At 39.7% G+C, this 12,474-nt stretch overlaps 2 protein-coding genes across 3 annotated transcripts in view; one reads left to right on the top strand and one right to left on the bottom strand.

Annotated features, from left to right (window-relative positions):
* Positions 1-11,753, top strand: arfgap2 (ADP-ribosylation factor GTPase activating protein 2). Of its 2 annotated transcripts, XM_034116771.1 has the most exons (17): positions 1-88; positions 2,384-2,502; positions 3,199-3,271; positions 3,421-3,552; positions 3,916-3,996; positions 4,210-4,315; positions 4,988-5,044; positions 5,677-5,721; positions 6,498-6,550; positions 7,061-7,197; positions 7,330-7,461; positions 8,177-8,305; positions 8,408-8,560; positions 8,657-8,783; positions 8,941-9,028; positions 9,461-9,585; positions 9,842-11,753. In XM_034116771.1, exons 1-17 carry the CDS (start codon positions 17-19, stop codon positions 9,860-9,862), a joined length of 1,650 nt encoding a protein of 549 aa, XP_033972662.1. In that variant the 5' UTR covers positions 1-16; the 3' UTR covers positions 9,863-11,753. The 2 variants fall into 2 exon arrangements, with proteins under 2 accessions (XP_033972662.1, XP_033972663.1); XM_034116772.1 differs by lacking the exon at positions 5,677-5,721.
* Positions 11,681-12,474, bottom strand: part of pex16 (peroxisomal biogenesis factor 16) — a 16,627-nt gene continuing 15,833 nt past the window's right edge. Inside the window, exon 11 of the mRNA XM_034116773.1 lies at positions 11,681-12,370. Within this exon, the coding sequence (XP_033972664.1) occupies positions 12,312-12,370 (59 nt within the window). The 3' untranslated portion in view covers positions 11,681-12,311. The remainder of the gene's footprint in view (positions 12,371-12,474) is intronic.

Raw genomic sequence — 12,474 nt, forward strand, 5'->3', positions numbered from 1 at the left:
TTGTCAGAGTGGCAAGATGGCTACTGAACCAAATAAGACTGAGATCCTTACCATTTTCAAAAGATTAAGATCTATTCCTACAAACAAGGTAAACTTAAAAGACTCCGCAGTTGTGCGTGTATACTTGTGTATGTCTTGCTTGTGTTGGCAGTGTTTTAGTCAGAGGCTGTGAGCTGGCTTGCTGTAGTTTTCTGTCACCCAGCTAACAGGAGCTAACCGCTGCTGTCGGTGAAGAGTCAAACATAAAGGCCACGTATACGATCTGTGTGTTGAGGAGTGAAGATAATCACTAAGCCACACTTAGTTTAAGTAAATAAATAAATAATGAATTAACAGGTTAGACCGAATTCTAGATATGTCCAAATTACGGCACACAGTTTAGTAATAATATGAACCTTCTACATTTTAAGTCGTAAGGCTTGACGGTATTAAACCATATGCTATCCAATGCTAAAGCTAACAGTGTCAGTTGTACAGGAACTTCATGACACTTGATAAGCTTGGGAGTCAGATCCATATGCTCAGTTTAATATTCAAATACTATACATTGCGTGGTATATTTTTGTATCAAAACGTGTTTGTTAAATGCAGTGCTGCCGTCTACCTAGCTACACTTAATGCAGCAGTACAATGTGTAGGTACTTACTTATTTAAAATGTTTATTTCACGCTACCTCATACCTATATATTATAACACCTTACTCCTTTGCATTATTCTAACTCAATTTTGTAATGTTTGAATTAAACTAAAGGATAGTATGTTGTATGGGTTACAAAGTAATCCCTTCAGAACCTGTTAAAGGTGGGTTGGTATATTAACTACATGAAGATGCAAGTGATATATCATCACCCCACCTTTACTGTAACCACAATAAACTAAACGATTAGCAACACTAAGTATTATTAAAATACCACAATGTAAAGTCATAGGTATGTAAACATGGATGGTAAAAAAAACTGCTCACTGTAATGAACATTCAGATGCTGGGAGCAAGTAATATTAATAAATAAAATGTACAAATGTGCCTTGATATTATACCAACAGGATTTTTCAAAAATGTTTTTCATTGCATGGCCTCAGATCTACTTCATATAGTAAACAAGTATTTTCACTCAGGTGTTTTTCCACAGGCCCTGAAAACTGCAGTCATTAAACCGCTCTTAAAAAAGAACAATCTAGATGCTTCAGTAATGAACAATTACAGGCCCATATCAAACCTGCCATTTTTAGGTAAAATAATTGAAAAAGAGGTTTTTCAACAGTAATTTCTTGCATTTAAATAACTGATGTGTTCCAGTCACACGTGTACATAACCATTTCACCAGGAGACTATGCTCCAATTCAAACACTGAGTAAGTGCATTGAACAAATCAATGACTGGATGTGTCAGAACTTTCTCCAATTAAACAAAGATAAAACTGAGGTCATGTTTTTGGAGCCAAGGAGGAACGTATAAAAGTTAGCGCTGAGCTTCAGTCTGCAATGTTCAAAACAACAGATAAAGCCAGAAATGTAGGTGTAGTCATGGACTCTGACCTGAGTTTCAACAGTCACATTAAAACAGTTACTAAATCAGCCTACTATCACCTAAAGAACATATCTAGGATTGAAAGACTAATGTCACAGCAGGATTTGGAAAAACTTGTCCATGCTTTTATCTTCAGTAGACTGGACTACTGTAATGGTGTCTTTACAGGTCTCACTAAAAAATCTATTAGAAAGCTGCAGCTAATTCAGAACGCCGCTGCTCGAGTCCTCACTGACACTAAGAAAGTGGATCACATCACTCCTGTTCTGAAGTCTTTACACTGGCTCCTCACCAACACTAAGAAAGTGGATCACATCACTCCTGTTCTGAAGTCCTTACACTGGCTTCCTGTGTGTCAAAGAATAGATTTCAAAATACTGCTGCTGGTTTATAAAGCTTTGAATGGTTTAGGCCCAAAATACATTTCTGACCTCCTGCTAAATTATGAACCATCCAGAACTCTCAGGTCTTCAGGGACGGGTCAGCTTTCTGTCCCCAGAATCAGAACTAAACATGGTAAAGCAGCATTCAGTTATTATGCTCCAAATATCTGGAACAAACTCCCAGAAACCTGCAGGTCCGCTGCAACTCTGACTACTTTTAAATCCAGGCTGAAGACTTATCTTTTTGCCGCTGCTTTTAATTGAACTATTCACATCTTAAACTGCACTGTAACTTTTATTCATGAATCTTTTATTTTAATGTTTATTTCTTTTTTTTTTTCTTTTTTTAATGACTGTTTATAAATGCCATTTTCTGAATGTCTTTCATTTTTGTAAAGCACTTTGAATGGCCTTGTGTTGAAAGGTGCTATATAAATAAACTTGCCTTGCCTTACATGTTGTTTCCGTTCAGGTGTGTTTTGACTGTGCGGCTAAAAACCCTAGCTGGGCCAGCATCTCCTACGGTGTGTTTTTATGCATCGACTGCTCTGGCATCCACCGCTCCCTGGGAGTGCATCTCAGCTTCATCAGGTAAGCTTCAGTGTAAATCTTTTTTTCATTTTTTTTCATTTAATCGTTTATTTGACGAGGGACAGTGCACATCGATGAACATTTAAAACAAATAATGCTTTAAAAATGTAAACATGCCGGATTTTAGCTTTGAGCTAGTTTCCATCCGTAGTCCCTCACATACAACATTTAAGAAAATATCAACAATATCACTAAGCTGTCAGAAGTTATCGTCATGGAGAATACGATAGCCTTCGCAGCAGCTGGCCCTAGGCTCTGGAACACTCTACCCCTCCATGTGAGGTCGGCCAAGACCCTAGGGGTTTTTAAATCTACACTTAAGACACACTTCTTCTCTCTGGCCTTCTAGTCAGAGCGGAGCACGACTCCTGACATTTCCCTGTGTTTTATTTTATTTTTGCTGTTGTAATTTATTGTCTTTTGTTTTGCTATTGTAGAAAAGTGTTTTTATTGCATGTACAGCACTTTGGCTCGACCAAAAATCGTTTTCAAAATGTGCTATATAAATAAAACTTGATTTTGAATTGAATACTTCTTTGACAGTTTGCGTTAGCAGTTGAGCTTTGTGAAAGAAAAGCATTCCACCTTCTAATTATTGTTATTGTCTAGCAAATAGTTCTGTCTTGAGTACAGATTGTTAGAGGCTCAGAATTCATGTGTCATACCGAAGTGCTGACGTTTCCATTTTTAACCTAGGTCCACTGAGTTAGACTCCAACTGGAACTGGTTTCAGCTAAGATGTATGCAGGTCGGAGGCAATGCCAACGCGGTAAGTCCAATTTGAGGTTAGGAATGAAGCCATATAAATAAATAACTTAATCCTTAATGTTCTAGGTGAGGTAATTGGCAAGCTTTATTTTGGTAGCTGTCTGTGGTTTATTTATATGATGCAATAAGTCCCTTTCTCCTCTTCTGAAGATGGCATTCTTCCGCCAGCATGGCTGCTCCACAAATGACACCAACGCCAAGTATAACAGTCGTGCGTCCCAGTTATACCGTGAGAAGATTCGGCAGCAAGCTAATGCTGCATTGTCCAAATATGGCACAGATGTGAGTATCAATCTGTTTGAGGAATGGGTCCTGTGTCTAAATCATAACATGTATTTATTAAATTCCATTGGGGAAGTCAGCAGTAGACTCTGTCTTTGTTGATAAACTCTACACAACCTGACGTCATCGTTATTATCTGTAATGAACCGTTGTCCTGTGTATCATCTACACAGTTATGTAAGAGGTGTTATCACTGTCTGAGACGTGGTAGTAGATGCAGTGCAGAGTCCACTAGGTGTGCAATGATTTCATTTCAGACAGGAAGACAAAACGATAACATTTGGAATTGCAAACATTGTTTAAACGTAGTTAATGAAATGGTGTTTCTCTCATAATAACAAAGTCTGGCCTTCTTTGTTGCAGCTATGGATTGACTCTTCTACAGCAAGCACACCTTCAGCTCCTGAGAAGAAAGAGACAGACTTCTTTGCAGAACACACACAGGTTTGTGTTTTCCTGCAAAATGATGGCATGCTGCTAAAAAACAAAAACAAGCCCACAACATATCAGTGTATTTTTCTCTACGTGGAACAGGAATGTTTTTGTGTCCTAGTAGTATTTTAGTAATACTGCGTTATTTGATTGAAAATCATTTGAATCCTTGTGTGTTTAATTCAACGTATAAATAGCTTAACATTTTCTTTTTTATGTTTGCAGGGTGCTAATGACTGGTGCATGGCGCCGCCCTCTGAGCCAGAGCTGAATGGAGCTGCTGTCACCTCGCAGCTGACGGACCCAACGGCCAAAGTCCAGGATGACATCCGTAAGTATTACCTTTATGTTGACTGTCTGTTTTACACACACAACAGGCACTCTGCTTATTTAGCAAATAAACGTCAGTCGTCCTTTGTCGGCTCTGAAGGGAGCTTTCCAAAGTCGGACAATATAACCCTGATGATGTCAGTGATGTCATCAGGGTTATTTGGTCAGACAACAGAAAGACTGCAAACAAGTTGGGAATGTTGGGTTTTTAAACGTGTTCAGTTGGTAGGAAGGTTATGATAAAAGGACATTATAGTGGTGTATTATGGGAATTGTAGGTTCCAAAATGACTGGAGTTTGTCTGATACAGGGACTGAACCTCATGATAACTCGACCTCTGCTGCTTTAAACTGAACCTTTTAGAAAAATAACATTTTTACATCAGCTTTTACCTTCTAGTCTTTGGATTAAGAAGATTCTGCTGGGGTGTCTTTTTTCTTTTTTCTTTAATTTTCCATATTGAAAGACACTCAAAAAATAAAAAAACCACAATGCTACAATAAATACCAATGGCATTGACTGGCATGACATCACTTAAATACAGGTAATACAAATACATACACATCATGGTAATAATAAGAATAAGTAAAAAGAATCAAACATTAAACAAGCTGTGGAATAAAATGAATGTTGTTTTTGTTGCTTTAAATGTTTTCCTTGGTTCCTTCTGTAGATCCGGAGGAAGGACCCAGCATCGAAGGTCTGAGCTCGTCCCCCAAAGCCTCCATCGGTGAGTACTTAAACATGATTCATGGTCTGTGAGCCAAGTCACGAGCATAGGCCCGCTCTTTCGTAACTCCAGCACTGTCTTCTGAAATTCTCATTCTCAAGTTTGATGTGCGTGCTTGTTCGAAGGGTACACACTCCTCGCTCTGAGAGACTCTGTCTCTCCGTCTCTAGATCTCTTTATTTGTATATATGAACATGTACTGGATCCCTCTTTTTATTTCTTAAGTCGCTCCAAAAAGGATTCTAGTTTATTATCAATTACAATGAATCCGCAGATTTTTTTCCCCCAAATGATTATTCACACATCAAATGAAATGATATAGCATGTGCTTCACAAAAGATGAAAAGAATAAGATAAAACGAGAATTAGCAATATTAAAAACAGCAGAAGGGATAAGTAAGAGAAATCGAAAAGAGACCTTAAATATCGATTCAAATCAAAAATGTCCTACCAACTCACAGATCATTCATGGATTCATCATTTAAGCAATCCTTTATATGCCATTAGCCGTATCAATTGATAAATGTCTAATTTGGACCCCGACATGTTTTAATATAGCATTCTCTGTTAAATTCGACTTCTTCTGTGTTTTGGATCACGGTTTTGGTGACGGGCTTTGTCCTGTCGTATAGAGGACACCATGCGTTTGTCCTCAGAGGAAGGACGGCTACTTAAAGGTGATTAGCTGTTGTTTATGCCGGCTGGATTATGCCTTTACGATGCATGGTTTTGTTGCTTGATTGACATCCCTCCAGCCCCCTCCCATTCTCCTCTCTGCTGATCACACAATGGAAAAAAGCTAATTCTGGTGAGCACCTGCTGCTCAACAAGTTGTCAAGAAATAAATGTGTGTCGGAAACAGTAAGCCAAGGGCCCTGCATTGTGTGGAAAGAGAACAGTCCTTGTCACGTACCTGCATACCTGCAGGTAATTGCTGTGTGGAGGAGTATTTTGCCGCTAGCATTCCATATGAAACATGCTAAAATGTTGGTGTTATAACTCTCTAAGGGTGGAAAAGAGTCTAAATATAGCATTTGTGACAATAGTCTGGTGTCTCTAAATGAATGGTTTTCTAAAAGCGTGACTTTACTGAATTCCCTCCTATTGCAGATTCCTCTACTGACGCACTAACATGAGTGTTATGAAGGTTTGACGTTTTTCGTCTTGCGGCTAAATTTCCTGAACTCCTGTGTCAATGCGAGTTTATAATGCTGCAGTGCTCCTGCTTACATGTCCTCCACTGAGAGTAAGCAGAGTGGGAATTAACAATACAAACCAGCCCAAGCTATGTTTTTGTATCAGTGTGATTTCTATGCGATATTAACTTGTTATGGTGTGTTTTTCATGCTTGGATTTGAGGTTGTCTTAGTCATTCTCAATTGGCCTACTACTAGATTAAGGCTTCAAATAAAACTATATTGCCTTTTTTGACATGTTGCATAATGTGTTACAGATGTGAGACCTTCCATTATTGGGAAAAAGAAGCCCATGGCTGCCAAAAAAGGGGTAAGTCATATTGTTGCCATACTACATACCTTGGGTTTTAGGAGCTGCAAGCTGTGTCCCCGGTGCTTGAGTAACATTTATTGTGTTACAATTAAAGAGGGGTTTTTCCTTTCTCCCCCCCTGCCTGAAACGCCTCCTTTGCAATCCCTTGTTTACTATCGTAACATAGTGACATCACTATGTAACACTCACACTTCTATTGGATAGCGCTCCAACACATTGTACGTGATAGGCTAAGGGACGGGACATTTCTAAGTCGTTGACCAATCACAACAGAGCCGGCCAGCTAACCAATCGGAGCAGACTGGGCTCTGGTTTCAGACAGAGGGTGAAAAGAGGTGCTGCAGCCCAGACAGTATGAGAGAAATAAAGAGCTTTTTGAACATTAGAGCATGGAGACATGTCCCAGGAGAGACACAAAAGACAAATGAACCTTAAAATGAGTAGAATTGGGCCCTTTTTAAATCGATGCTAGAGCTAATCTGTGCACTACTTTTCCATCTCATGCAGCTCGGTGCCAAGAAAGGTCTCGGTGCCCAGAAGGTGAGCAGTAAGAGTTTCACGGAGGTGGAGAAGCAGGCGCAAGTGGCGGAGAAGATGAGAGAAGTGCAGGCTGTGGAGGTGAAGAAAAGTGCAGAGGAGTCCATGTAAGAAGTATTATTTTATCTATTTTCACACAAAGATCCCGGTAGAATGTAGGCCCATTTTCTAAATATCAGACAAAAGATTGGTAAAACGTTGTCGCTGTGCCATGATGTAACTAGTCTTTGCTTTTGCAGCGTGGCTTCGATGCGTCTGGCCTACAAAGAGCTGGAGATCGACCGGAAGATGGAGGAAAAGAAGATGAACACACTGGAGGGCAAAAAGAGGGAGCAGGCGGAGAGGCTGGGCATGGGCTTCGGCAACAGGAGGTAACTTCACAGACTGTCTGTTTCTCTGCAGAGGATCACATTGATTATGAGGAGCATCAACTTAACTGACGGATCATGTGTAATCATCAGGGTTAGGCAAGCTACTGGAAATTATTCAACAGTAACAGATACCAGTTATTTGTCTGTATGAAGATTTCTACAACATCTAAGTAATTTGTTTCTCTGGAAAGTAACATTTACATTTATTTTTTAAATATATGCTTCAACTTTCTCACATAGCTATAGTTTAGCTATTCTGTATTTCATTTAATTTATAGCAGCCGCTCCCTGTGCCATAGAGCAATATTATCTTAATAATGCTAATACACTGGTACAATGTGAACATTTTTACTTCATGTGTTTCACATAAAGATTTGTACTTTGTTTTATATTTGAATGGACTTATTTATTTTAACTTCTTATCTTCTTTCTTTTTTTTGCCCATTCTTACATGCATTTCTTTTTTATTTAATTGATCTTTATTTTATCACAATATTAAATTAAATAACTGTCACAAAACCCACATTTTACCGGTAAATAAATTGCTCTGATGAATGAGAGTATAAGAGTAGTTAGTAATTGTGATCATTAAAATATATTTATATATATATTAAGTTACATTTATTTTTTCTTTGTTGGGACTAATATCTCAGAAGATTCAATAAGTGTGTGTGTGTGTGTGTGTGTGTGTGTGTGTGTGTGTGTCCTGTTTCAGCGCTGTGTCTCACTCGGTGATGTCAGAGATGCAGACGATCGAGCAGGAGACTCCAGTGGGGGCCAAGTCCTCCTCTCGCTCCAAACTGGACATGTTTGATGAGCCGGGCTTCACCTCGGGACCCCCAAAGTACGTATGACAGCTCTCGAAAGATATATCAATGCGATTCAGTTTCAACGAGTCAACTTGCAGTACAACCAGGTGAATAATACATTGTGTTTGATCTCTCAGATATAAGGACAACCCGTTTACAGTTGGAGACAGTTTTGGATCGCGGTGGGATACAGAGGGAGGGACTGCCTCCTTCACCACCTCCTGGGCTCTGGAGAAAGAGGACCCCAAAGAGGAGGTCACCATCTCTAGTATTCAGCCAATCGGAGAGAGGTATCTATCCATGCACTGTCATTGTTGAAATAATAATGACATTTGTGTCCCCTCCACTGGGAACAGCTCTGATGTGTGTTCTTGTGTCTAACCCAGACTTCCCAGCAGAAGGAAAGCGGAGGTGTCCGCTCCAGTGTCAGAGTCCAGTGAGGCCCGAAATAAGTTTGCAAACGCAAAGGCCATCTCTTCCGACATGTTCTTCGGCCGCGAGAGCACTGCAGATGTGAGAAATAATTTCAGTTTTCAATAATAACTTGTCGCACTTGAAGCATGCATTCAATTCCTGGCAACTATGTGTTAAAAGCAATAACTCCTGGTATGGAGAGATATTGATGTATTGTCATTACCCAGGTGTTGATTTGAGTTTGTTCTTCTCTCAGTATGATGCCAAGACCAGACTGGACACCATGTCTGGAAGCACCTCCATCAGTTCAGCTGACCTGTTTGGAGAAGCCAGTGACCATAAAGGTATGACCTATTGTGCATTATCTTTTATTTGTCTTGGTGTCACAAAAAGGCCATGAGGAGACCACGGCAATTTATGTTAGCGTCCATGTCTGTGGAACTCAGGCCAAAGGTCATTGGTTTCTACCTGAGACATACAACTTAATATATTTGTGAGCAGTATATTCCATCTCAGTAGTTTTCTTAAACAGCTTGTCACTGTAGCTTCTAGCAAATGCATCTTAAACAAGAGTTATTGCATTTGTTGGGGACTATTTTGAGCGGCGGATTAATCCACATTGAGTGTTGCACTGCTCATAAATTCTGTATACAACTGTGTTTACTGCAGGTTTGAACTGTTTCCCCTTACACAATGAGCTGAACTGAAAACAAATCTTTATGTATGTTATTTATTTAAAGTAGTGTGACTTACATACTTTCCCCCCCACTTCTCAGGGAGGGGAGCGGGCTACGACGGTGTGCTGCCCGCCGGCCCGGACATCGCTCAGTTCAAACAGGGCGTGAAGACTGTCGCAGGCAAGATGGCCGTCCTGGCCAACGGTGTCATGAATACCATCCAGGTGAGAGTTTGTAAACTGATATCTGATCTAGTTTTGCTGCAGTGGTGCATTGACAACCTAGGCCAGAAACAAACTACATCACGGTCACACGACTTCACATCATCACCACGCTAAGCTAAAGGTGGCTAACATTCGGTGTGATGACTTTAGTATACTCTTCAAACAATGAGACTTGAACATCATTCAATATCTGACTATCTTCATTAGCTTATACACAAATGGCTGCTTCTTTTTCTGAAACATGTAATGTCTCCAGGATCGTTACGGCTCCTACTGATTCGGGATGAGCACCAAGCTGTGGGAAGACATACCAACTGACGCCTGTGAAGAGCCCCCCCCGCCTCCTGACTGACACATGCATTTGGGCGGAGTAAATGGGACGATAGAGAGACGGGAAGCAGGAAGGATTGCATGGGGATAATAAATCATCCTTCTCTCCCGGTCTCTTCTAGAGACATTTTTTACAGGAGTGAGACCGTATTTTCTTCTCTCATTCTCATTAGCTTGAATTTTATTTTCCTAAAGGAAACCATCAAAGGGTGTAGTTTTTTCTAAACTGAGAGATATGTTGTAATTTAATGTTGTTGTGTTTTGGTCTTTAGTTTTCAAAATGACGTCAGAGTTAACTCTTCTATATTTTATTCCTTAAACAAAAATCAAAGTATTGTTTTTGATTTATATTATCGAATACTTCATTCTTCTGTCTTTTCTTTTATTGTTATATTAATACACAAGTGCAGTATATAAGTTAAACCGTCAGCGTTAATTTGAACAAAAATCCACAATGTGTGCATTCAGTGTTTGATTTACTTACAGTACAGTTTATCCACAGGTTATTTCTATTCATAAACGGAGCACTGAATGACCATTTTAGACGGTTTGTTTAGAGATTGGAATTATGCATTTCTGTTGGGTGAGAGTGTATATTGTGAAACAGTGGAGCATCCCATATTTGATGTCCTGGTTGCTATTAGTCTACTTAGCAGCACTGGGAAACCCGGAAATGTCTATTATGGGTCCCCGGCATTTAGTAACTGTCAGATAACTTGCATATGTTGGGCATTTTAAACTATTTGCATAAATTGCGTTAATGAGCATTCATTAGTGGATTCTGCACAAACTGACTGGCCAAGGCGGGAGTTGCGTGGCAACCATTCACTGTAGGGAACTGAAAATTATTACCTCAACTGTGGACAATATTTACAAATATATATAAGCAGTCTGTCAAAGACAAAATTCCAGCGTCCTCCAAAACTACAGAATTCATCAAAATCGACCCAATGTGTCAGGAGTACCAATATGGCCACTATCTGGTCATTTTGGAAAATATCAGAAATGGATTCAGCATCCTCAATAACCCCCAAGCCCTTTTTGAACTATGATCCATATAGGCTATAATGCAACTTATGCTAAGTGGGAGCCTTACTATACATTTCTTTAGGGTACTCCACAAAAGGACTCTATGATCTGGAAAGTAGACTATATGTTTATTTAGTATCTATACTTGTAATACCCTGTGAACAATACATCGTGTTCTAACAAACCTAAGAGGCCGTGCAGGGGGATTGGAGGGGATGAAACCCAATCAGTAATGGTACAACAAATAAGTCTAATTTAAAGTATGTAGATAAGATGTAAAGTCATGAAACACTGATATCATTTTAAGACCTGGAACTTGTTTCAAGTTGAATCTGAAGTCTGCCCTAATGTACCTTTAACTCTGAAACATTCGGACATTTCTTTCTTCTCACTTTAACCTTTATTTTTGAAAGGCTGACATCTTCGACATTAGCTGTTCCGTTTTGGACCTATGAAAAATAAAAATGCATTTGACATTCAGGATGTAGAGACAAAACCATGCCTTATTTGGCAGATAACCTCCATTGACATCTTATTGAAATGCAGTTAACCTCAAAGCTAAACATCTTCATCCCCCCGGCAGACTTGACATTCAACAAGTTATTAAAAGAACTGTAGACGAGGAACCAGTTTGAAAAGCTCTTTGTGTCATATTTTCCCTAGCGTGGCCATGCTTGTGTACGTTCCAACCCGTGATAAAACTCCAAAAAAGTAACAAATGTGGACTGAAAGGATGAAACATTCAACTATTTATTTGTAGACTACAAAAAGATACGTATTCAGTATGTTAATAAAGATTTTAAACATCTGGATTCTTCTCATGTTGGACTCTTTCTCCCTCACACCCGCAGCCTCATACCTGTTGGTGCTGTCTTACAAGTTCTCATGATGTGTTAGTAGTGTCGTACAACTCTTTCCTGCCAGGAACTCTTCCTAAAGAACTGGAAATGCAACGACAAGAGACTGTCAATCAAGATGTATGTGCTGGGTTTGACATGCTTCCTTTAAAGATGTCTGCCTTTAGTCACACATGTCGTTTTCACAGTACTCACACTCCGGTGAATCATCAACTACCCAAAGAATGTTCTCCAACATTTGGCTTACAGGGCAACCTTTAGCTTTGGAAGCATTCATCAAACCAGTGCTTTGTTCAGTCAGAAACAAGGTAGTAAAACATGTAGGACTTATTTCTCAAGGAATAAGGAGGGTCCTCGCTGTCAGGGGAAAGTGGTAATTATCTCCACATCATTTCATCTGATTTGTGGGGAAATTATAGCAAGCGCCTGTCCCTGGGCCGGACCGCTCCCTTCTCATTGTTGCCCTCGTCGACTTGCGAATGATAAAGTTCCGAGCACATCCATGGGGGTTTATCCCCAGTTGTAGAAGTAGATCTTCTGCCAGGAGGGGAGGTAATCCATCAGAGGCCCTGGACACACAAACAGCATCAAAACAAGCACCAATATGCAGTGGTGTAAAGTAACTGAGTACATTTACTCAAGTATTACACACGTTTTATGCTTTCATATTCAA

Source organism: Trematomus bernacchii, unplaced genomic scaffold (assembly GCF_902827165.1).
Source record: "Trematomus bernacchii unplaced genomic scaffold, fTreBer1.1, whole genome shotgun sequence".
NCBI classification, from domain to species: Eukaryota; Metazoa; Chordata; class Actinopteri; order Perciformes; family Nototheniidae; genus Trematomus; species Trematomus bernacchii.